The sequence below is a fragment of the Chamaea fasciata genome, unplaced genomic scaffold, assembly GCF_029207755.1.
Source record: "Chamaea fasciata isolate MVZ Bird 193981 ecotype frontalis unplaced genomic scaffold, bChaFas1.0.hap1 SCAF_4, whole genome shotgun sequence".
Lineage (NCBI taxonomy): Eukaryota > Metazoa > Chordata > Aves > Passeriformes > Sylviidae > Chamaea > Chamaea fasciata.
The window spans coordinates 21,510,164-21,537,566 of record NW_027094089.1 but is presented as its reverse complement, the minus strand read 5'-3'; the positions used below and the strand labels follow the sequence as shown (position 1 = coordinate 21,537,566).

Genomic DNA, 27,403 nt, shown 5'->3' with positions numbered 1-27,403 from the left:
ATAATTCAACAAGACTCCTTTCTATGGATGGGGAGGAAGGCAAAGCCTCATCAGACAAGATAGTGGAAAATCTGTAGCCAGTAAGACTTGTACAAAAAACAGGTCAGAAAGCAGCCCAGTCTTTGATGGATGGAATTTTCATGGAAAACAAAAAACCTGATCTACCCTGCAGCTGCTGGGCTGTATAGCTGATCTATGCTGCAAATTGGCCCTATCTACATTAATTACATGTACATTTCTGGGATAATGCAAATTTAAGCATGTGTGCTAACAAAGCCTTTGGTCCTACATAGGAATACTTACATGAAGCTTGTATTCTTGGCATGTCCTGATCAAATCTTCCATGAAAGGATGCTTCAAAAGCAGTTCAACTGCAATGGGTGTCAGATCTTCAGCGCCTAGTTCTTGGTACATCTTGATGAAATGCTTTAAGTAAAAATAATACGTGGTGAATTTATTGTATATAAAAAATTGTGGAAAAGCAAAGATCACAGCATAATTTTTTAATGTACGATGCAAACTACAAAACCATTCTTGAATCAATCTGCCTACCTTATCATAGCTGTCTGCCTTCTGCAGACAGCTAAATCTATGGTAATCTTCATCCTTACTTCCTCCAGTATGAAACACTTTGAGTAGAGATGCCACTGAAATCATTCCTTCACCTGTGTAATTCAAGACTTCTTTTTCATCCTCTAACAAAGTCCTTTCATTTGACAATATGTTGGGGCTTGAAGAATCCTAAAAATTTAGGCACATGTATCATACTTGGGGATAAACAGTCTGCCAGTAGATGATCTGTTTCAGTTAAACACCCATTAAGAACCAATGAATTATAATTCCAAACTTCAGTTCTTACAAAACAAAAGTCATCAACTCATACAAAATTATCTACTGCACTGTAGGAAGGAGGAATAGATCCTGACAGTCTAGAAATATCCATAATGTTGGCATTACCAGAAATTTAATAGACAGTTTTTTCCAGGAATGTGGCCAACATTGCACAGAAAAACTAGTATTTCTCAGAGCAAGAAAACATAAAAATATTTAATAGTTAAAAACTACAATACCAAGAACTTTGTGTTTATTCAAGGACTAAACTTGGTAATTCTGGATGTTCACATAAAAAAAAAAGTATGAATTTTCTAGTCCAAATCTAGTCACTGCAAGAACTGTATTTTGGCCAACAGTTAACCAGTTCTCCACAGAAATAGGTATTTTCTAGTTTATGCAGAATAATGAAGTTTACGTTAAGCAAGCAATTAGGTAATTTTGTGGTGATATTAGAGCTGGTCAAAGAGAAAAAAAAAACAAACCCAAAAACTAAACAAAAAACCCCCTGCTGTAGGGATTCATGTGCACAAAGATGAGAAAGGGCCTCACATAGGTGAACAATGTTTTGACTATATTATGCCACAATGTAGACTAACCACTAGCAACAGGAAATTGCATGTAATTGAACAAGCCATTTCTTTCCTCATAAGTGGGGAGAGACTGCTGAGGTTCAGCTACACTTGTGCTGTGTGCCTTGGGCCTTAATACATTTCATTTTGAGCACAGGAGGAGCGGAGTCATTTACAGTCTTTTCAACAAACAGTAATCAAGATTCCAGAAACATCAGCACTGAAGTTTTTGGGTCTCTCATTGCATTTCTTACACTGGGCTTACACAACCAATAATATTATTTAGACTTAAACAAAGGTAGTAAAAGAAGTCTCAAGAATATGTTTATCTGAGCTTCTCTGAATAACATGAAACTTCAGATGTGTTTCTGCAAGCAGATACCAATGAGAAGTCATTACAATTATCAGCACAGAACAAGAAAAAGAGAAGAGTTCTCTAAAGAGAAGTTCTGTAGGTGCCTGTGTATGAGCCAGCTACCTAAGGTGTAAACATTCTTAGAGATGAGCTGGACAGCTTTATATTTCACTGATGAATGTTCCTTTGATAATATTTACTAAACGATAATATTTATTAAATGTCCAGTCATCTGGAGTGAGAACTGGGATATTTAGCCACACAGAAACAAAGGTTTAGGTTCTTAATTTGATGATAAAAACCACTTTGGATGTCTTCAGGATTCTGTGTATTTGATGGAGCTTGGCTCAAACATGACATGATATCAATGCACCATTTCCTTTTTGCCCCCTCTTGTTTGTGGAATAATCTTCATTAAATTCTGGCTCTACTGAAGCCTTTAGAGAAAACTCATTTACTTCAGTGGTACAGGATTTCTTTTGTTGTTCCTTGTCCATATTCAACATTATTGTTTAAGTGCATAGGTGTGGAACACAAGGCAGAAGAAGAATGAAAATATTAAAATTATGTTTTAAAATCAGTTCAGTGATTCCGTGCACCAGTCTAGCCAACTATAAAGTCAAAGAGAATCCACACAAGCAAGATTCATTTAACATCTAATTTATGGATATTCCTAGGTTTCTAAGGGACTCTCCAAGGTGAATTAGGCACACAATCTGTCTGTTTAGTGCGCTGTGGGGCATACATCAGACATAGCACAGATTCACAGAGCTAATGCCTTGAGTGAGACAGCAGACATGAGGAAATGCTCAGGTTAGGTGGGATATCTCTTTCTCTTCAGATATCCAGTTAATTCTGGGTTGAAGGCAAATGATCCCCTCCACTCCTGTGACTCACAACCTTAAGTTGTTGACACATAGATGATAATGCCAGTGCTCTTAGTTATATACTACCAAACTTCCAACCAAACAGATCAAACCAAGCAGAAAATGGCAAAGAGGAGAACAGGCTGTGTAGCTTAATATCCAATGAGATGAAAGTTAGAACTTTCCACTGAAATATGGGAAATTAATACCACAATATCTAATTGGGAGCATTCTGTGCTCTCCTTCTTCCTATGAAATGTGTAAAGTCTTAATGTCTTTTTGTCTTATTCAGTCCCTCTAGTGTACAAAAACTCTGCTGTGCCAAAAAAACCACAGGGAAGTATAATGACTTCTCTCATTTGAAATTATAAGATGCTATTTTGCATATGTATATTACCCTGTGTAGTAAAAGAATGCCTTTTCTATACTGTTTCTAGAGATCTCCATTGTATTTTACGTCCTGGGCAAATGCTGGAGTCACTATGGTTGTGAAAGGGCAATGAATTATTTTATTATCTTGAGCAGCAACCTCTTTTCAAGGTGTGTACAGATGAATAATTTATGTCTCAAAAAATGACTTATACTTCAATAAATACAAGTATTCACTAAGTAAATGATGCATGCAGTGGACTAATTCCAGTTTTAAGACTTTAACAATGAAAACATACTCGAGAAATACTAAAAATGTTCAAATGACCAGTTTCATTTGATGGAACAATGCATTCATCATGGCTGAAAAAATAAATTTTAGATTATTTTGTATGAAACTAATTATTGAACCTTCTGTTTTACAGATAAATCGAAACACTTGCAAATTTTACAACAAAGATGTGTCTGAATACCCAAAGAAATTCAGTGAAAAATAAAGTAAGACCAGCAATAATACCAGGTTTTGCATCTTGAGATAACATTACTGTAAGTCCCACTGCAGCCTGCTTCCAGGGGACTGACAGCTGGTCAATTAGGCAAAAGAACTACTTACATTCATATGCACAAGGAGTAGTCAGCAGTAAAATCTTAAACTTTGATTATTGGCAAGCAAATTTCCAGACATTTGAAAGAATCCTCCTGAGTTCTATTACCAATGCAATGCACCCATGCATTCAGTGAGACTACTTGTAAGGACTGGAGCTACCCAGGATAAGCAAATATAGAAGAATCTAGTTAATTTATAAATTGAAAGTACTACTACTATTCTCTAGTATTTTTCTGTAATATTTTACCACACTGGGAAGGGAAGCTTCTTTTCTTTGAACACATGTTCCAGCAGCAATGCTAAGTGCTCTGTATACACCTTCAACTGGATCAGAGTGGGAGGTGAAATAAAGCAGCATCTCAGTGTAGTCCAGCAGAGCAAGGCCTTTTTTGGTATCCGCAAATAGAGTGAAGAAAAACTATAAAAGGGCAAAAATAAGCAAATTAATTTTTATAAGTGGAATTAAATGAAAATACAAATCAAGGACTGTAGAGAAAAGGATGAAATACAGTAATTACTGCTAATAAGAGCTGCTAAAGAAAATGTTGAGGCTTCATAAATCAAGACTGTGATAAATCATAAATGTGTGTTATGTAATTCAAGGAAACAGAAATCGACTTTAACAGAAAAGGGAGAAATTAATATAACCTTGTATCATGACAGATATGGTCAAAGCATTTTTTTGTATTCAGATTATTATTAGCACCCTCTTTCATGGAAAATTCTATGAGCTCAGATGCAGTGATCATTTGCTTCCCATTCTTTACTAAGCTGGTTGCTGTGTAGCAAAATTATTGTCATTCAACCAAGAACAGGAGTAATTAAGTCTTTCTGGGCAGACTATGACTTAGAATACTCAAGGATGATTCTTGGATTCCTCTCTACATTATTCTGAAGCACCACTTGACCTGAAAAAAAATCAAAAAAAATGCAGCACTTATTGAAAACAGAGATCAAAAAAACTGTGAAATGAGACATCTCATGTTTGAATAGTGATCTCTTCAAAATACCTATGTTTTCAGTTACCTTTATGAGCTGTTTTAGCCTTTCGAAAGACACAGGTTCCTCGCAACTTTCTGTTATGCTCAGATCTTCGTTTCCATTAAACCATAAGCCAACCTGATTTTAAAAATAAATCAATAAGTTCGTTTATTTTCTCAAGTTGAAATAAGGTGGTCTTTATACTCCACCTGTTCAATACACAGATTACTAAGAGCCTACTAATTTACTGGACTTAATCAAACTGAATTTGTTAATAATATACAATGACATGATAATAATTAAGTAGCTGTTTGTATGTTGTAACAGATACTTGAGAAATTACTGAAAATCAAGTAGGATAGAAGTGAATGTATGCTTTTGAGTAAAGTGAACATTAACTACATAGTTGTAAATTTATGCTGCTGAACAAGCAGAATACGATATGGAATTTCTATGCATGTTCTGGTTTCTTCCATTTAGGTTGTCCTTTGCTAACCCCTACATCTTTTGTCCACACTTTAGTTTTAGAAGAAACGGTCCATACAATTCAGTATGAGGAAGGATGGAGGCATGGCTCTCCCCGCTTGCCTGTTCCCAACAAGATGACCAAGTGTCCTACAGAGGCAGAACTACAACTCTAAATTAAAAGTGGTCAGAAGCAATTCTGTAGTACTAGACTCTAGACACAGGAAGGATCAGCTAAATCTGGATAGGCATTAACAAACCACCTACAGAAAACCTCACTTGTGTGAAACCATACCAGGCTGCACAAATAACATCACAGTAAGGACAACCCAGCACCACTACCAGGGGATGGGCCCCACAGCACTGTGTAGTTTATCAGTACAGATGCAGAGAAAGAGGACAGATGACAGATGAAGCAGGTCGAATTCCCAGTGGAAGGTTACTCAAATCAGCTGTTTATTGCATATTTATTACCTTGTAATACTGAAGTGATTAAATTAATTCCTCGGTTATTATTATATTTGAAACAGGATCCTGTGCTAAAAATGTACATTCTTGGTCTACATGTCTTGTAATTGTTAGCTTATTTGTAAATTCTTCAGTAAAACTTACAACAATAGAAAACTAAATGCACATAGACCTGCATTTTTTGTGGATTTTCTGGCTTTGCGGAGTTTGTTTCTTAGAAAGTCTGTGGTGGGCAGGGATTGGCAGGTGCTCCTGGAAGTTTTAAATTAATCAAAGAAGGTCTGAAAATGACAGGCCTCTGGACTAACACAGCCTTTATTTATTTTTCTTTAAAAAACAATGCTAGGTGATTGGGAAAAAATTACAATAAGGATTCTATGAAGTTTATTCAAAACAGTTGGAAAATTATACTTAATATCACCAAACAAATACAGAAACTGGCAAGACTGGTATATCTGTAGACACCTATATGTGCATATATATGACACTTACAGCTAATACAGCCTAAGAGAGTGAACCAGCAAGTATAATTCTAAGTATGATTAAAAATGCAAAACAAAACTAAGTGAAAATGAGCAGAATATTGCTGAAAGAACAAAAATGTATTCATAACACTCTTTCTGGAAAACCTTGGTGAACTATGTGACAATTTGAATATAAATTGTGTTCAGAAAAGCAATCAAAGAATTTTATAATTTTTCATGTATTCAAGGTCTGAGGAATGATCTTAACTTTAGAAAATTAGTTATTGGAAAAAAATAGAAACATTTAATTAAAATACAGCTGATGAGATGAAAATGAAATCTTTATTTTTGCTTGGAGCAAATTATCTTATTCAGTGTCAAGTAAGTTAATAGTCATCAAAGTGCACATACAATGGTTTCTTTAAAACACAAAGGATTTTCACTTGAGATTAATTTATGGTAAAAGTAGGAAAATCAAGATAAAAGTACGTTTAATTAGCCTGATTTGTGGAACTATGGACAAAATACATATTAGGCCATCAACTTCCTGAAAACACTTTTCTCTAGAAAGCTCCCTCAGACCTAAAGCATTTAAGATTTAGACAGAGTTTCTAAAGGTGAATAAATCAAACAATATGTCATTCAATTAAGGGAGTTTAACAAAATAAAATTTGGTTGAAAAAACAAAAGGATTATAACCTGTATATAGTGTTCCTGTGTAACGAGGCCTGATCCAGTGACATCAAGGGACTTGAAGTTATGCAGTGTTTTGAGGAGTTGTGTCACAGATGGCACTGGCCAAGGCTGTGCTGCTGCCAACAAGAATCTGCGCCAGTCAGCAAGTTCTAAGTTCACTGTGAATTCAGATGCCATATTTTCTAACTGTAAAACCAAAATAGCAAATATTTTCAAATGTGTACATAAACATAGTCTTTCAGTAAGTAGCCTGTGTATCCTTTGGAATTTTCCTGGACAGGATGTGTAAGGTTCTGCAGTGAGATTTCAGCTTTCTACAAAGGGCAAAACAAAATAGGCCACCAGCCACTGTGTGTCGACTGCCATGTGCTGTTGATATATCTCTAAATAAACACCCTGAGTGCCGAAATAGGCATCTATATATACCTTAGCTTATGCTTTGAGAATTTTCTTTTGTAAGTTAAGTTCTTGCTTCCATGAAAAATTTAAAAGTTTCATTTTAAAATGGTTCCCTTAAGGAAAGAAAGTTCTATTTATAAAATAAAGATAGGATTTATAAGCACTAAAAGTTTTCAAAACATACAGAACATGGGATGCATGCACATTTGTTCTATTAATACACAATATTTGACTGATAGCTTTCCTTAGATAATTAATTTCGTGTGCTGAGATTAGGTTTTTATATAGTCAAGATGACACATGTGACTGGTTTGCATTAAACTGACTGGAATTACACCACTTTAAAATGTTTTACTCATGAAATTCTTCAGTGTGAAGAATATATGAATAAAGTGGTGAAATCATGTGAAATCCAAATAAAAACCTTTACGTGAACCACTATTTACTCTCAGAAATTGGTATCAAAACATGCTAAAACAAGTAAATATTTTCATTCTATAGGTTTACCAGCAACATCTGAAAGAGAAATTAATTCAGCATGAAAGATTTGGAAGTTTTCATGTTTCTAAGTCTTTCATCCAAGTCTGAAAACCTTGGATGGCATCTTAAGAACTGATATAATTTGCAAATTGTAAATAAATAAAGTGCTGACAAAATGTCTAGCACAGTGACTCCCATGATCCTTTCCTAGTGAAACAGAAGAATTTTAGAGAAAAACTGGTAACATCCTATAATACTATAATCTTAATTTTATCATACTAGGAACAATGCTGCATCTTCTACACAAACCAATACTCCAGTTGAAGAGAATATAGGGGTTAACTTACATCTGCAAGTGTTAAGTTCTTCCATGCATCAGGAAAGCAATTTACTCCAAGATTCAAATTAACCATGACACTAACAGTTTCTATAAATATTTTCTGTGGTATAAAACCTAATAAAAAAACAAGATAGATATATATTTAGCCTTTTAAATAGACTTCTGTAAAAAAAATGTTTTTAAACTGCTGTTTTTAAATTTTAATGGCCATATGCGAAAGTTATTTACTTTCCTATTATGCACTATTGATAATGCTAATACTTTCCAAACCAAACACAAAATCTTCTCATTTAAAATTAATCAAATGTGACCTACCTAACAGCAAAATTTCAAATATTTCACTGCACTGCAATTCTTCTGGTACTTGTCCTGATCTGCATTAAGATCACTAATCCATCCTCATTCATTCACAGTCACCAATCTCACAGAGTTCTGTGCATTGAATACCTACCAATATTTTCTTCCACTCTGCTCTATTTTAATCAATCATAAATCTATCTTCACTCTTTAAAGTAAGTGTATGCTAGAGAATAGGGTGAAAAACATTCACTGTTGTCTGTTGAACTCTGAAACAAAATCCAACTGTTTGGAAAGCCTCTCAGAACTCTGAAATACTTCACATATGGGATTTAAAAATAGCCCCATTAATTTTATTTTAAAGAAGTACTAAGAAAAATCAGTCAAGTGCTGCAAACTCTATTTGTTTATTTAAGCAAGAACGGAGTTGTTTATGAGTAAACAGAAACTTTAAACTTCATGTATGGTTCTAAAACACAAAATTATGTACAAAAATTTTTAACCAACAGATATGAGTCTTTTCTTTCAGAAATGGATTTTCCTGGGTCAGTGAGAGTTCACTGCAAAACCTCTGCAGTAACAATAAAAAATGTAAAATAAATTTCCAGTTATTTAAATTTTGAGAGAAAAAGCTTATTTGGTCAGGTTGTCATCAATTCCATGGCATCAAAGCAGGAGTTTTCAGATTATTTAAAAGCAAACACAATCAGTGAAATACTGGAAAGACTTACTTAATTTTTTCTTTTTTTCAGTCAAATTTCTTGTCCATTTGAAAGTGCAAAACTATGCACATTCTATGGCTAAGACACTTTGTTTGAAGTGAAACAGTGAAGTGAAATTTAGGTTTATGAGAAAGATATGTGATAGGAATATAAAGAATGTGTTTGAATATAAATTTCATTTTGTCATTATTCAAAATCAAGTTGCCAAGTCGAATTAATAGTCTGCATCTCTGTAGACCTGTTTATCTTCAATCAGGAAAACCAGGATTAATGCCCTCAGCACATCCTAATGTAGCGGACAAATCCTACACATACATAAGCTTGGAGACAAGAGGACAAAAATAGATTTGGAAAGCTCAGTCTGTTGAGATAGTAAGAAGAAAGGGAGAGACACCTGGACTTGAAGCCTTTGCACCCTCACACAAATTTCAGCATGAAAACAAAAGCTGGGGAAAAAATACTGTCAGACTGGTGACAGTGTTCTGATGTCACATCTTCAAAGTTTTTGAGTTATCTACATTGAGAAAGAACATCTTCTAAAAAGTGTGATAAATTTTGTGCTGTTTCCTGAAGCACCTTGGATTGCTAATATAATTTAAGATAAACAGAAATTTGGGCTCTTCATGAAACTTCAAGCCTCAAGAATCAGATCATTTCCATGTAGCACAATGAAGCCTGCATCACAGGAGCATCATTACTGGGACATTTCATTTAAGATTCACTAAACCAGGTAACGTTTTAGTGGTTCATGGGGAAAACAGGCTATGGTCCATGAAAGAGCCAGTGAACTACAAAAAACAACAGGGAAAATTTTTACATCTTCTTTGCAGTCTCAGATTTTCTAGTGCTTTACCATAAAGAGCACAGCTAATAATTTTTATTTTGTTTTTTGCTAAACATTTCCATTTCCATTTGATTACTGGCAGTCTAACTTAGCTTTCTGTCACATCATCTTATGTTTTAAACTGTTTAAACTACTACTATGATTTCCCTACATGACAAAATATGTAGTTCCTGTATTTCTTATGAGTTTCTGACTTCCTGAAGTGAAATTTAATTTTTATTTTCTTCACATAATTCTAAAAGGATACTAATATCCTCATATCACTTTTTGTGATGCTACATGACTTCAGAAACATACATTGAAAGTATCTAAGAGATAAGGAATTTAAAGAACTTGCATCAAAACTAATGTCTGAGATGGGATTAAGGATTGCAATCTAAAACACTGCTCACAATTTACATAAACTATATGATTGTTTATATTAACTATAGAATTGCTGATATACTGTAGGGCAATTTCTTTTACATTACCACCTCCTGAAACATCTGATGAGGGATAATTCCAAAGTTCAAAATCTTCAAATGGACTGTGACTTAATTCCTCCTACTGACATATGTCGGGGGAATGAGTGAGTCTCAAAGAAACAGAGGAAACCTGTTTCTTGAGGGATGAAAAATGTTAATGACAAACCTGAGGGATGAAATATGTTCCTCCCAGTGTTTTTACATGTTTTGTCTAGACTTAGTGGATTTGGGTATATATTACAGAGCACAGAAATGTATTTGAGTATCTGATTATAATACCAAACAAGAGGTGACTCATCATTTCATCACAAGGGCTGTCAGTGCTCCATAATCATGGAGAGACGCTGAAAGTGGGCAGCTACACAGATGGTACCCAGAAAAGAATACTGGTGTCTGCAAATGGTACTCTGCAAGCACTGAAAGAAAATAATGTCCTCTAGGAAGGAAAAAGGAAAACAATTCTCAGAACTGGCTTTTTCCACTTAGAAAGACTCATTTCAAAACAGATATGCTCTTTACAAAATCCTTTTGTAAGTACAAAATAAAAGAAAGCAAACCTAATAAGTTTTAGTTGAATAATGTAGGAGACTGAATAGAAAATTAAACATTTTTAATTAGGAAGAGTAGCAGGCATCTTGTAAAAAGAATCAGTATTCATGAACGTTTTGAAAAACTGAAGAGACAGCCAGGGTCAATAAGCAAGTTTCACCAGAAACAGATCAAAGAACCTTTTGGAAATAGACTGCACAAATTGATACATTTATTACATTGCAGATAGAACAATTCAGGAACAGACTTTGAGCACACTGGAGAACAGAATTAGAATTCAAAGTGAAGTTCAAAAATTGGAGATAAAGTCTGGAATAAAAGGACACCATCCAATAAAGATAAATGTCAAGTGCCTCACTGGGCTGACATAATGAAACAAATAAATGTCCCAAAAGGAATCTTACTGCCAAAGTGAAATTCCTATAGAGAAGTCTCTAAGGATTACAGCAGATTACAATATTATGAGAAAGTACGTGGGAAGTCACAGGAAATAATCTTTTTTTCTCTTCCCCCCAGATGTTAAGGCTTCTGCTATAATACAACTTTGAAAACCCTATAAGGATGGATGTAAGCTAAAGACTGCCCAAAAGAAAGCAGCAAGAATCATCACAGGTTTAGAATATATCTCCTGAGATGTGAGTTTGAAGGAATTCTGCTAGTTTCATGGATGAAAAGAAGATCATGAGAAAACATGCCCCTGCTCTGCATCAGGGAAGTGACTTCAGTGTTACAGACACAGAACCACAATTTTTTTTGTTTTTCTTTCTTATTTTTTTCTCACCTGTTGGACATCCTTGGGACATATTTTCAAACTTTTTCTAATCTGAATGTAGTTTAAAATCTCCATTTGAAAACTCGGAGGGAAAATAACCCTCTTGGTATTATGTGATTTAAAAGAAAACCCTTAGAATTCACAATTTTTATAAAATAGCAAGTCACATATCTAATAAGGTAATCCATGAAATACATCCTGTTGCTTATTAGGCAAAGTGTAGCTAAACTTTTTTTTTTTTTTTTGTCTGTGAAATCACGAGTTCAGATATTTTATACAATGCACAGTACATAGTAATACTATCTCTATTTCTGATCCCTACAGACTAACTCTCCTGGAGAGGACTAACATGTTTTAATGAGGCATTCCTTCAAAATCTACTCCATTTCTGACTTATTGTTTATACCCAGAAGTAGCATGAACATCTATGCAAAACACCAAAAAGGGACTGTATGTGTATATATATATACACACACACATAGATATATATCTCTGTGTATGTGTGTGTGGGGGGGGTATAGCACAGCACAGTACAGAGCAGAGCTGAGTACTACAGTAGAATGTGGGGTACTAGGTATCTTCTGCTATTACTAGATACATTTTATATTGAAAGTAGAGAGATATCTTAATTTAGCAGAGGATTGATTCAAAGGTGAAAGACCTCATATTAATTTCTCCCACATTACCTTGTAGTACATCTTCATTTGCTGTTGGAGGAACCAACAAGGGTCTTAAATGATTTAATTTTAGCTATCTTATGATATAAATCATAGCTATTTCCTTGATGGTAGAAATATATTCTTCTGGTATGCTCTACCTTTTGAAATTATCAAGTAGAAAGGTGCATTTAGAATATAAAGAATTCTGAAAATACATGTTCTCTACTCATTCTCAGATCCTAGATTAAAAATCAAGATACAGTATTGTCATTGCAACCCTTTCAAATATTCTTACAAGAAAATAGAAAGTATTTCAACCTGTGAGGCATATTAGTCATATAGTGTCTGTAAGAGTACTTCTTATGGGAAGAACTAATCCATGCAATTAATAATCAGAAATGGGAAGATGGACCTCTTCTGCCTCTATAGGGAAGTCTTCAGAAGGAGAAGTTTGAGAAAGGTCATTTTAAAGTTTATCTGGTTCGCACTTTCCATCAGGGTCTGCATAGGGAAAGCCAGATTTAGTAATAGAATGGTATCTTCTAAAACTATTTTCTACTCTACGCAATGTTATGGAGTTCATGCTCTTCAACATCTGCTCAGCAGAAGCTGTATCTGGTGAAGCATAAATGGCAGCTTCCATGCAGATAGCCCAAGCATGAGCTTCACTACTCTGGTGTGTGTCTATAAATTCAAGTTTGAAGTCATCAGTGCCGGAACAAAAATTATGAATATTTTCCCCCAAATCCACATTATGTTTACGACATGGTACGCAAAATATTATTCCCCTTTTATCATCGTATTTTAACCAGGAGTATTTCGTTAGCCATATTTTTGGGAATGGGTGATTCCTCCTTGTTTTCTGATGTTCCAAATCTTTCTGCTCTTTCCCTCTGTCACCAACTTCTCTGTTGCTAGAAGAATTAGTCTTGCTTTTAAATTGCTTCAGTGTTCTCATGGCTACAATTTAAAAAGAAACAACTAAATATAAAATAATTTTTGATAAAACATCAGCTGCATTGTTTCTTTTATGTCCATTTTTATCTTGTTAATTTGGGACAAGAGTGTAACTTGAAATGAACAGCCATGAAAGGGAACAAGAAAAGCAGATCTACTCTTAAATCACTTGAAGGCTACCAAGGATTCCTGTAAGAAATGGTCAGTTTTGATTTTGACTACTAGAAGTTTGTGAAAGTATGCAACCCACAAAGTGCAGCAGCATCAATGCTATTTTTGAAACAGGGAAGAGCAAAGTTAGGAAGTGGAATTCAGAATGGTCTTTTAGGCAAAATGTCTCCAGAAAATACTGCTGAAGTCACAAACTTATTAGTGTCCTGGCATACCTGGCATTAGCAGAAACGTTAACTTGGAGCAAGTCTGTAAATGCATAATCAAAAACCTGACACAGAATGCCTAAGATGCTTACATTGTAGTTGATATGATCTTGTTAAAATGTATTTACCTGCAAATGATATTATTACTGCTTTCAGAACTGTATATACATTCTTAATGCACTGAGATTGTTCTCAACTTTTCCCAAATTGTTCTGAAGATGATCACCCTTCTGTTTTGTAGGAGACAATCCCATAAGCTGATATTTTGAAAATTTTATTTCTAGATCCCATTTATCTCCTACTTTTGGCCAGTAATTTAACTTCTTTTAGTACACCATTGCCATAATTTTAGGACTTGAAAAGACAGCAATCAAATAAGCAACAGAAATTGCATGCAGAATGGAAGCAATAAAATGAGGAATCTATTTATTCACAGGGAAATAACAAAAGTAACTCTGCAGATGACCTAAAATCTGACTCTCCGCCCTCCTTATTGTGATGTGTACGTCAAGATGAAAATTAATGAGTACATTAAGCTAATCATAGAGAGAAATGCTATTTCCAGTGCTCTAAAAGGTCTTGAGAAAAAGGGTTTTTGTATGCCACTCCTTTCTATTTTAGAAGAAGGAGCAAATTTTTATATATATACTATACGATTTGTGAGAACTGTTTGTTCCCGTTGTTGAAAAAAGTGACAGCTTGTTCCATTCTATTTTAAGCATCCTGAAAGACCATAATATTAACAAAAGAAGTTAGGAACACGCAGTTAAAATACATTTCCAGTACAAATGATTCTTGTAAAGAACTTAAAATCTGAGGTAGCAGCTGTGGTCCACATGGACAGCAAAATGAACTGTCTCAGATTTTTCTAACATTTGCCCAGGTACCATACACAGAACTGAAAAGAGGAAGAAAAATATTCTTAACATTCAGTAAAGATTAAAAAAATTCATTAAGCAAACAAAAAACCACAAAGTGAAAAAGAGGTGGAGGGCTGGAGAACTGGATCTGCAACTTGAGAAGTAAAAAGGGTGTAAGGAACAAAAACATTTTAACATCTCTGTAGTGCCTACTTCTTTAGGCATATGGAAACCTGTGGAAATTTGCTGGTGAGAAGGGAAATAGGGATCAGAAATTCCTATTGGACCTGTGATCCACTATCAGGGATAATATTCCGTGTAGGATGGGCCTTCAGTGTTTCCAACATTTTTTTTCAATTCACATGAAGAAACTGGGAATATAGGAAAAGGTGGGATCAATTGCAGTGGTACCATGGAAAGAACAAAGGATACAAAAGAAAGCCAGCCTTTACTACTTATGAAGCAACTTATGAAGCAACTTCTTCGCATAAAGTTTGTTATCAAATGAAATCAAGAAGAAAACTAATGTGGGAAAAGCTACACTGGGTAGAATTTTTTTTCATTACAATCTTCTTAAAAGGCAGTATCATTCTCTGATACAAAAATGACTGGCAAGCCTTTACATGTTTCCATAAACAGTGCAGAAACTTAAAAAAAATGCAAAAAATTAATTAATGAAGATATTAAGATTACGACCACTAGTGAAACTGAAAACAGAAAAAACAAACATTAAAAAAGGGGCATTATGAATGACAGCAGCATAAGTTTACACTACACCCTGTGAACCAGGACTGTGACATTTTCAATGGGACCTGTGACATCTAAATAAAGAGCAATCACTATGGCTCAGTTATAAGGCAGATATACAAAAGAGACTATTTCTTAATGACACGCCAGTCAGGAGAGAATTTTCTACAGGCACTGTATAAAAATATCTCCATAAACTGATAAAGTAGTAAATCTCTATTAAACATTCAGATCATAATTTTACACCGGCAACAAAATATTAAGAGATTTCTTATACTTATACTAGAGATGAGAATTATGTTACCATTTATACCCTTATCATCAAATTTTACCCAATCATTTGATCAGATTATTATTCCCTTCTCTTTTCACCAAGAAAAAGTATTTCCAAAGCAGTTCCCGACTAGAGGTTTGGATAATAATCCCTTGCAAATTACACACCAGACTCGGTAGCAATTTTATAAGGATGAATGAGTGAAATAAACCCCGAGGTCCTTTTTACTTCAGGACTCTAAAACGTAGTAATATCGGATACTACTACCCTTAGATAAAAAAGATGGGAGTCTCAGAAATGTGACACTTTTATTCAAGTTGTTGATAGATTCATCACTCCCTACAGGTCAATTTCACTGTAAATATTGGCATAATTTATTCACTTATTATTACTGGAGCTGCTATATGTCCAATCTTCATTAAATAGCAAGAACTGGGATTTTAAACTTAGAGGCACTGATAATTAAGGTATTTTTGTTGCTGCACAGATGTGAGGTCCTCTGTCATGTTGACTAAAATCTTTAAATTTTTTAATATATATATACATATATATATATCTATATATATAAACTTAGTAAGAGACATTATAGGAAGTGGAAAAGTGGAAATTAAACTATTAGTAGAATTACTACATTTTCGGCTAGAAAGAGATACATCTTCTGTCCACAAACTTCGAACTTCCATATTTTCAAGTTTTAAAAAAACACTTTGAAGATAAATAGTCTTTAAAAGATATAAGTTAGAGATGATGATACTATTCCTATGCTCTCCTATGGACTTAAATCTCTATTTGCATCAAAGTCAGGCAATTAATATTCTTCAATTGTTTCTACTAAATTGCTTGGGGAAAGACAGTATAATCTGTAGACATTATCCAGGGTCATTATAAAATTCTGACTCAATAAAATAATCCATTGAAAAGGTAACATTTCAGCTGAACCACACACACACACTTCAATATAACTGTCTGCTTTAAATCTACCAACATAGTAAAATTAAATTCACAAGTTCACAGTTTGAAGACAAACAGTAATGCAATATAGCTATTGTTTGTCCCTTACGTTTACATCTTAGCAGACTATTTAATGGTTTTATAATTAAGTATTTTAAACTTTTTTTGGTTATTTGATATAGAATTTTTTTAAACCTGACTGGTGTCTATCTATTCTAATTATAGAATCATTTCTGTAATTAAACTGAAATGGTTCATAAGGACCACGCCTGTGAAAAAGAAGAAGAAATTAAAAAGCTTTTGTGTGATTCAGTTATGAGATAGAGAATGGGATAGAATCTACTTTGATCTGCTTGGTAATGCAAAGCTACACCCAAATGGCATTCTCTGAAACAGCTTTAAAAGAAAATGGAGACATTCCATATGTGTGCTATTTGAAATTACAAGAGATGTGGTTATAGAAGATAATAGTGCTGAAGAGAATCAAAGGAGATAAGATCTAATAGATATTTTAATTTTGTTGATAAGCATGTATTCAAAAAGACTATAAGAGAGTTATTAGCTCCATTTAAGACTTATCACAGCTCTTCCTATGAAAAAGCACTCCCAACATAATATATTAGACCACTGTTAAAAACTTGATCAAAGAGTTAGTGAAATTAGTGCAGACTCATGTTGACTTTGGGCAATAGCACTTGGGATAATAATAAAGCAAAAAATAAATTTCTTTCTCAAATGAAAGACTGTCAGTAGGTAGGAAGGTCCAGCACAGGCTGTTTTTTTGTCCGTTGGTGCTTAGAATGGAGAATAATGTGCTTCCATGGAGAGCCAAGTGTGCAGGACTGCACAAAGTTGTCTGTGAAGAATCGGCTGTTCTTTAAAACTTTAGATTCCTAGGAAACACAAAACTGTTTCATAAGAATTCTTTCATGAACATCAAACATTTTAAAGTATACTGGCACTCCCACTTTTAGCTTTAATTTTGGCAATTTGTTAAATATACCTTGAAAAGACTTCTTTTTGACATTTACCAAATATCTTGTGAGAAACCTGTCTACATATGATATATTTACAATTTCTTCTAATATAATGACCCCTCCTTTGTTACTCTTTGTTTGCTTGCATTTCTAAGTAAAATATGCTTCATGTAATCTCCATGATGCTTTAGAAAAGCCTAATTTCCAATTTTCAGAACAACTTCAGGAAATTTATTATTCACTACTGCTTCTATTCTACAACAAGGAGATTGGTAGATCTATTATTAATTATTATTATTCTATTCTATTTAGACTTGCCCAATAGCCTATACCCCATGTGATTTTTTAATGTGTATTTTCATTATGAATGCTGAGAAATATGCTGGGGTGGGTAAGAATAAGAAAAAATATGATGTTTGGCAGCAAATCTAGATCTGTTTGGAGGTTCTCCAAGGTAGGCGTTTGTTTGTTGTCTTTTGGTATCTCCTTTAGAGATGCTGTTCAACAAATTCACTACCACTGTTCTGGATGCTTTAGTGTTTTTCCCTCTTTTGTTCAGTGAGAGACTAACTACTGAGATGTGTTTTTTCTGTTGACCATTCTATTGAATAAGGGGAGACAGAAGGCTATGAAAAATTTCCCTGACGTTTTAGGAAAGAAAGGAGTCTATAGTGAAGTGAAGTGGTTGCCTTAGGAAACCTAGGATGTGATTTATGCTGTCTTAAAATGTGTTAGAGACTGGGAGGAAGTATTTTAAAGATGACTTGCACAGCTTGCGCTTTCCATCCTAATTCAGCTATCCAAAATCGGTAAGTATCTTAACTTAATAGTCACCAAACAGAAGCTAAATGCATGCGGTATGGGACGTTATTTTAAACAATAATTCTTTTCCATTGTCTCAGAGAACAAGCAGCAGCATTTTTTTACTATCTCATGACTGCTAAGGCAAAAAATTTCCTTTTTCTGATAGTCATGCAAGTCATGTTGGGTCATTTTGGTGAATATAATTCTATCAAAAGGGAAATACTGTAGAATGATAAAGACTACAGTAGTTTTCTTGCTAATTATTACAAATTTACAAAGAAAATGGTTTTTCTGTCCTGAATACGTCAAGAATATTAAAGTTTGTAGTGGACAATTTTTTTTAGTTCTTTTTTAGTTAATCGTGAATGATTTAAAACAAAAAAAACCCTTTTAAGTGGAAGTCAAACTGCTGTGTTTCACTTCTATGGCATTGTTGTAAATGATTACCAACACAGATTTTTAGTTTAGTGTGGCATTATATATGCAACATTATCTGCAGAGTAGGCCTCTACAGAAGATTTTTAAATGCTTACATACACATCTACACTCGTACACTAGAGATAAGATGATATGCATCTCTCTAAGGGAAAACTGTAAATATCTTTCTGCCTAAAATGGTTTTATATGCAAAAGGAAACTGGAATTGCTCTATAAATATACATGAAAGGAAGTTCCCAATTAAGAGTTAAACTCAACTTCATTGTGCCTTTGTGGCCTTATTACACTGGAAGAGTTAGATCTGGAATTGTAAGCACTTGTTTACACATCACATTTCACAATCTTAGTGGCAATAATGCTAAACTTATAATGTGGAACACTGGTGCAAATATGTAATGGAATAAATGAAACACTCTGCAAATACATGTGTAACTACTTTCCATCTCCAGTTAAAACTGGCATACCTAAATTAGTTTGTAACATTTATACAGTCTCAGGAACTACTGCAAGTAAATCTTTTTAGGCATCCTAAGCCTTAAGTTCCCATAATTAAAGGGTAGATATAAAATAAATGCATGTTTAAAGGTAAAAAAATTACATATCTAGGCTAATGCTTGCAAATCACCCAAACAACAGGCGCACATTGACTTGAAGAATATAATAGTTAATATTTATAATAGACCCTATATAATAGTTCCATGAAAATACTGATCATTTAAAAATTGTATTTTAAAATAATATAGCCTGAGTTCACGGAGCTCTCAATTAGTAAAAAAAAAAAAAAAAAAACTTGCATATTTAAGCAAAGTAAACATGATAGACACTGTACTGAAAACCTATTACAGAGACATCTGTTAGATGAATACTAAACAGGTGGACTTGACAATAAAAAGCCCATAGGAAAGCCATTAAAAGCTTTCAAGTGGTCTGTTATTTCACATTTTCAATATCCCCCACTATGACTTTGCTTTTCTATGTTGCAGGATTTTTAACTGTAGTACAGTCTTTAACAATGCAGATAACTAACTAAGCTCCCAATTACTCTATATTTTAAGTAGGTAACCAACAGTCGTTCGGGTGTTAAAAGGAAAAAATGTCTTACCTTTAGGTGCCAGCTGTAGAAACTGCTTATGAAGTGTAGTAAGTTGTGAAATAGTTAGAGTACTACTTCCAGAGGTTTCTATGCGTTGAAATTCTAGTGGAGGAACAGGGTCAGGAACAGGGTCAGGAACCATTTTTACATCACTATTGATGAAGAAATCTGTTCCTTCTAAAGTCATTTCATATTGGATTTTGCTAGAACTCTCAATATGATGTCGTGCAACCTCTACCAGTTTTTCAACACTGAAAGCATAAATGCAGAAACTCATGAGTATAATATACAATGTTAAAAACGTAGCTTCAAATTTTAATGTGCTTGTGCTTTTAAAGCTTTCCTAAAGTAAGAATTTCAAATCCCCTGTGTGAATTCTGTAACTACCAAAATCATTATGAAGTCTACTCCTCCTCTGGCTGCAAGAAATCTGTTGACTGTTATCAGAAATTTATATGAAGTGAGATGTAAGACACAGAAGAGACCTGATGGAAAAGCATCAAAACATTTTCTAGGCTAGCATACTGGAGAGGCACATGATCTCCTGTTTCAAGTGAAATGAATACAATTTATACAGGGAAAAACATCAGCTGTTTATCATGTGGAACAATAGATTTGGCTTGAAGTGTCAGGTCAAAGGATATGATATTCTGTAAATACTGTGTCTTTGTTACCACATGTCAGGAGAGCAAGTAAAACTGGCTGGAAGGAAGAGGCTTTGCCTCCATCCTCCATTTATGTCTTCCTTCTTGGTCATGCCCTGACATGGATCAAGCAGCACTGTCCCAGTAATGATTCAAAAGTTAGTATAGGCCAGAGATACTTTGCAGACGGCAAAGTCACTCCTTTCCTTTAGAGAGGAAAAGCCCTTTAATGATACAGACATTAGTAATTCTATGGCAGATAATCTAATATGCTACAGTGATCCCAAGTGTATTTTATTTACTAGGGCAGAAGAACTGTGAAGGAGAACTTTTGTTTTTAATGGTCCTTGAAATAATTTTGAGAAATGTAATATGTGGTTTTAAGAACAACAGGTGGAATTCTTCAGTACGTGTAAAAAACAGGAAAGAAAATAATCCACACTCCAAAGTGACAGAAGCTACTGAAATGATACAGAGCTTTCCACTAAATAGAATAACTCATTGCTCATTAATATGCTAAACCTGTAGTCTAGAAAAATAGCATAGCATAATAATTACCTTTACAGCTACAAGCAGAAACTTTTAATCAGCCATGAAATGAGTTATTAGCATTCAGGTTTCTAAGATAAAACTAAATAAAATTATTTCATACATTACTTATTATAAATTTATTTCCAAATTACTTCTGTCTCCAGAAACAACTATATTTACTGCCATAATCTAGGTTTAAAAAAAATTGTGTTTAAAATTGATACACATTACCTTGATGTTTCCTCCAAGAAGGTGGATCCAAGCCACTTTTCCATATCTTTATAAGCCTCTTCTGCTTTAAATTTTAGATCCTCAAGAAATGCTAAAGCTTTTTCTTTTATAAGTTCTAGCCGAGATTTTGTGGCTGCCTCTATTTAAATGGTAAAGTCATAATGAATAATATTTATAAAATGTGATACATGTTCAGTCTAAGCACGTAAAGTTCAGCATATTTAACTGTTTTTAGCTAAAAGTACCTTAGAGGATACTTGCTGCCTGGCTAGCCACCTTTCTGTAGTACAGTGAAGGCTGCTGTAATTGTGGCTTCTCTACATGTTCTTTCTCTATGTGTGCAGCTGCGATCAGCATGTTACAAAGGTAAATGCATGACAATTTTTGTCTCCCTGTATTTTCAGAGGTAGGTACTGCACAGGTGACTGACAAAGCTGCTCTCTTAACACTAACAGAATAAAAGACAAGGTACATTGATGCAACAGAGAAATTAAATATGAAATCAATGTTAAAAACCTAGCAACTATACACAACCAGTGCCTTTGCTAGGTGCTGTGTATCTGTATAATGAAAACCACAAGTTACCAAAAGATAACTGGGTAACAAACCCGCAATCAAAACTGTACTTCTCAAATAGCAGCTATGTGCCTGTGCAAATAGGAAATAGAGCTCAACATGTTCAGCCTTCCTTAAGTTCTTGGCTTTTTTCTTAAATATAGGATGAAAATGAAGCAATGTCAAGAAAAACGTTAATGACTCACTACATGTTAAACGTAAACGTACATGTTAAACAGGTTAATGACTCACTAAAATTCATCTTCATGCAATTAGGATCTTCAATGTTATTACTATTCTTCTCATTACCCCCCAAAATCTTAGAATATTTATTCTTGAATTGGTTGAAAGATGTAAGTGTAGAAGCATTTGCTCTAACTGGATCTAAAGAAGCCTTATGAGTTTGTGGTTTGTTCAATAACTGTTGTTTGCCCTCTATCTTTCATAATAAAATACTATGCAATAGTTAGCTCACCAAAGAGGTATCGTATGATGATGGGCTTGCCAACTGTTGCTAAATAGAACCTATAAAAGCTGGGTTTTATCTTCCCTTTAGTGACAAAACAATCTTTCTTCTAGTCTAAACCTATCCTAAAAAAAATAAATTCTCAAACCATTTTTAATTTGGGACTTCGTTTCTTCAAACATCTACTTTTGGCTGAAGTGAACCATTTTGTTTGAAAGTTACTAGGTAAGACAGACAAAGAGACAGAATGACTGAATAATATGTAGGTTTTGGAAGAGTCTGTCCACAAAGCAGTTTGGAAGAACAAACAAAATCTATGTCCTGCTGCTTGAATCCCATGTTGCTTGAAGAGGAGGGAATCTGAGAAAAACATGAATGAAATATGCAATGGCCAACAATTTCTTTCCCAGAACAAAACATTTCAAATACTGAATCCAATTCAATTGAATATTGAAATGTGAGTAACTACTTATGCAAAACCTTTTCTCTCATGATGAATATTTGCTTAGTCATAGCAAATTAAATTAGATGAAAGGAAACAGAAGACAAAAGGAATGAAAATTATATTACGACCTTCAGTATATTTACCACAGAATGACTAATGATTAGCACACTGTTTCTTGATTTCTCCAGACACAGCTCTCCTTCTTTTTCTTTCTCTCTCCTTCTTTTTCTTTCTTATCCATCCATTTTGCCTACTGCCTCTGGTTAGTATTGACTAGCACACTAACCAAATTAGGAATAACAATCACCTACCAATATAAGTAATCAAATAGTAACATACCCTCATGTTTCAAGGCACTGAAATATTCTTGCTTTATTTTAAGTGCCAGTTCTTCTTTCCTTAATTCCTCTGGGTCTACAGGAGCGGGAGTGCCTTTTGCTCCTGCAGGAAAACAGAGCTCTCAGTCTTTGGATTTTTCTTGTAAATTTGTGTATCATGAAAAATTACATTTTCCACCTTACTTGATGTGACCATTTATGACAATGCAAAGGTGGATACTCAGCTACCAAATGGGATTTACATCTGCAAGTCATGCTAAGGTTAACTCTGCAAAGATATACCCCAGCATATACAGCTGTATTAAAGTTGGTTAAATAACATCCTAAACGGTATTTCTGAATGGAAAACAATGACTGAGTAAGTGTGCCTCCCTTTTGATCCTAGATGGTCAGAATATCCTGTTTTACCCAAGTATCTATCAATTTATCACAACCAGAACATAAATAAATAACTTGTTTCTTCTGGAATAAATTCAAATTTAATAAACTATAGTAAAAATTTCATGGTAGTAGTTACCTTCAAAGCAGTGAAAAGAACTATGCTATTAAAAAAATTATAGGAAAAAGAGATCAGTTATTTCACGCCCCTTCAAACCTGCATTTCCACCTTGTTTTGACTTACTTGTCTATGAACCAATATTGAAAAGGTATTTTATCATGTTTTTAGAGATTGTATGGAATTCAAAGCCACATGACTTTGACTATTACTCAAAAATATTAAAAATATTTGTAATTGCTTTATCCTAGAAAAGGAGCAGATGGAGATGTTACAGAAAAAAAAATTATATCTGTATGATACATAAGGTCAACATAAAACAAATGGTCAGTTCTAAAAGTCATAAAACTACGGGTGGGAAGTTGTATCACTCTGTTACCAGCCCATATCTCTGTCCTAGGGCGTTCTCATGTTACAGGAATACTACAGTGGCACTGTATTTGAAATTAAATCAAAGTCTATACTTCAGTTACAAATCCATCAGTTCATACTTCATCTTCCACTAGGAAAAATGCAGAGCTTTCTAGCTGCAGTTCTGGTTTTGGGATTTCAGATAATCTTGTACCAGGTCTGAACAAAACTTTTGTTCCAAGAAGGAATCCACTAACTCCAAACTAGCCATTTAGCATGCAATAGCTGCTGAGTTTTATCAAAACTTTTCTGGAAGTCTGAAAATCTACTACTCTCTTGGCTGAAATGAGATGTTAAACTAAGCCTAAGGCTCCCTGGGGCTCACAACTGGCTAAGTATTTGCAAGGCTATGCTTTTGTTTACTCTGTATGGGCTGAAATACCCAGAGAGAGAGAGAACTGATCACAGTGCAAATGAAATTTCTGTCAAAGAAAAAAACTCAACTGTGTTACGCACAATAACTCTGCAGTTACAGCCTTCTCATTTGAAAACAGAGTACCTGAATTTCAGGCTACACTACACCCACAAGGCTTGAACTATCTTAACAAAAGACATGAAAGTTTAGCTATAGGCCTCACTTCCTAATGAAGTTATTACATATTGCAGAAAAAAGGTGAACATTACATAAACTACTTGCTGCACAAGGAAAGAGTTGTGAGAAAATGTATACACAGCCTTGTATTCCACAAGCTCTTCCAGCACACTGTCTGTTTTTCTCTCTTGCAAATAAATTTTGTGTTTTCACCTGGTGGGACAGGCTCTTGCCAGGCCTATGTGCAAGACCTACCTCAACAGGAATCTGCTCTTTTTTAGGACTTCAGCTGTCAAGTAGGCAGAATTCAATAGAGTTTTATTTAACTTGATAAATTTCTATTTAACTTGATTATTTAGCTTTAATTGTCCAATTCCAATACAGAACATGAAGAAAAAATATTTACTTTCCATTTAGAATATTTATTTCTACATATAATGACTACACATGTTTAAATAAAGGCCACTGCCATTGAAAAGCCTTTCCACTCCTTTATTGCTACCAGCTTTTCATACTTTTCATAATTTATCTTTTGAAATGTCACATTTGACATTTTAAAAGAGAAATTAATCCAAATTAAATGTCTTAGATTATGAATTTCTGTATTTTCCATATCTTTACATTACAGGAATTTCAAGCACTGATAAAACAAAGCCTGCATTTTAAATACCTTTTTTTTTAGTAGGTGATTTGGAAGATGTCTTTTTGGCATTTTTGGTATCTTTCCCAGACGCTTTGACTGATTGTTTCTGTGCAGCTTTCGAAGCTTTCTGTTTTAGCTGACGTTCGTTTTCTTCCTCCATTTCTCTAAACTCTATTTCAGCTGTTACCTTGACACCACAGTCACACATAGTACAGTACACAGTATCAGCTCTGTGCAACTACTGTTTTAAATAGCCTATACTTGCTGAAAGTACTTGATGAGAAGTAGACACATTAAAAAAAGGAGATATTTTAACTGATTAAATTTTAATTATTTATCAAAAATAAAATTCTGCAGCAAAAATGCAAGACAGAGACATATTGAGTTTAATTCTTGCAGTCGTTGCCTGTGCTTGAGGAAAATGTTAAAAAAAAAGCAAGAATCAACAGTACAAAAAGCAAGTCTAGAGTTACACAGTAAGGGGGCAGAAATTAATTTATATTAAATGATCAAAGAGAAAACAAAAATCTAATCTAGAAACCAACCATTTGAAAAGCACACCTAATTTACTTTTAGCTGTATAGAAAAAAGAATGTAACCATAGGGTCTGAATATGTGAAAGGTTTGAGCAAGCATTGCATCACGGGATTAAACTTGTCCATCTTCTCACATTTCTATTGAGGGATAAGAGTTTTTCATGGAACAAGATATACAGAGGCAACATTTGAAATATTTCCCAGTAATGGAACGAAAAGCTCAGTTATAAATATGGAGGTGCTGAAAACACAGACTCCAACATTTTCCTCATAGAACTACAAAAGTATTAAATGGAAATATCAGTGGTGGAGTAAGATATATGAAACTAGATACACAGTTCAAAGATGATGTGTTTAGGCTGCCTACTGAATGGGGGGCTTTGATGGTACGATCCAAAAATCTTTAAGTAAATAAAACATTCCATACCATATCCGATACTGCTGTTACTGCTGTTTTCCATGTATCAATAACAAGATTTTCATCATTCCTACAAGTGGCCACTGTCTTTTCAGAATTCTTATTCTTAAGTTTCTTCTGCTGAGTTCCACTCTTTTCTGACTTGGTATTACCTGGTGAAGGCAGTTTCCAAGAAACTAGAGGAATCCTCAAAAATAAAATATAAGGAATAATTTACATACTGCTTTATCAAAAGTGTCAATATCTACTTTGGAGAATATGCTGAAAGAATGAAAATGCTTTCAAATTTTGCAATAGCAAAAAAAAAAAAAAAAAAAAAAAAAAAAAAAAGGCAGGAACTTTCCTTACAACCAAAAGTGATGAGGTGTGTGTATGGCAAGAAAACCATCCAGTTTAAGTGTAACAGTTAAAAAATAATAAAGGTGGATAAACTACATCAAATGACTGTGTGATCTGCTGATGAATGATGATTCCATGTGGGTTAGACACAGTTTCATTACTCAAATAATTTCTAAATTCACTTCAATTAAGTTAAAAAATCAGGTGTTATTACTGATGGCATTTTCTCTAATATGAAATTATCAGGTGGTAGTCCTCATCTTTTAATATTCCTCATCATTTTGGTGCATATTTGTAAATTGTTTTGATTTATAGCTGTTATTAAATAATAATTAATTATATTTATATTTACACAAAAATTATAACATTTAATTTTAATATTGGCACAAATTTTAAACCTACTAATGTTACACAACAATACTTTACCTTACATATGTGAGGATTGTGCTATAAACTTTCAGCAACATTAAGGAAAGAAGGAAACATTTCTAGAACAGCAGATTTCCTCCTGAGGCAGCTTTTAAAATGCCTTCCAATTCAGTGATGCATTGGTAAATATGATATAGGTAAATAAGTAAAAAATGAGGGACAAATGTAACCTCTAAAACTATTTAAGATTCATAATTTTACTATAATCTCTGGTTAAAAAATTCTTATTTCTCCATCCTTTGAAATATACACACATATAATTCCATATACTCCAAAAATCTATCAGTGCATTCTATTTTTTCATATTTATATAATTTTATGCTGCATTTCTACCTTCTTGATTCATCTTGATCTTTCTTTTGTTCTCCATTAATAATATCCAACAATGAGATTCTAGCAAAATCTTGAGTGTCTTCTGTTGGGATTTTTCCTTCCATTGCCCTATAATAGTCATGAAGAAGTCTCTTTGTATCTTGGAAACGATCCAGTTCAACCTCAAGGAGAAAGGACAAAGAAACTGCAATTCAACATACCACAGAACAAATTCGTGTTATCACATGTTAGCAGAAGAAATTCTAAATCTTAAGAGTCTGAGGGAAGAAACCCACTCATATTTGTTTTAAAATTCATAGTATACTGAATGCATACTTCAACTTGCATCTCTAATGTATTCACACTGTCATTTTTAGGCAGTAATAAGAACCTTAATTG

At 33.9% G+C, this 27,403-nt stretch overlaps 1 protein-coding gene across 1 annotated transcript in view; it reads right to left on the bottom strand.

Annotated features, from left to right (window-relative positions):
- Positions 1–27,403, bottom strand: part of SPEF2 (sperm flagellar 2) — an 87,372-nt gene that overhangs the window by 18,654 nt on the left and 41,315 nt on the right. Inside the window, exons 22-33 of the mRNA XM_066182342.1 lie at positions 27,026–27,186; positions 25,934–26,111; positions 24,998–25,157; positions 22,890–22,991; positions 21,085–21,223; positions 19,688–19,929; positions 7,901–8,007; positions 6,678–6,860; positions 4,627–4,719; positions 3,848–4,018; positions 553–741; positions 304–426 (exon numbers count right to left, since the gene is read on the bottom strand). Of these exons, the coding sequence (XP_066038439.1) occupies positions 304–426; positions 553–741; positions 3,848–4,018; positions 4,627–4,719; positions 6,678–6,860; positions 7,901–8,007; positions 19,688–19,929; positions 21,085–21,223; positions 22,890–22,991; positions 24,998–25,157; positions 25,934–26,111; positions 27,026–27,186 (1,848 nt within the window). The remainder of the gene's footprint in view (positions 1–303; positions 427–552; positions 742–3,847; positions 4,019–4,626; positions 4,720–6,677; positions 6,861–7,900; positions 8,008–19,687; positions 19,930–21,084; positions 21,224–22,889; positions 22,992–24,997; positions 25,158–25,933; positions 26,112–27,025; positions 27,187–27,403) is intronic.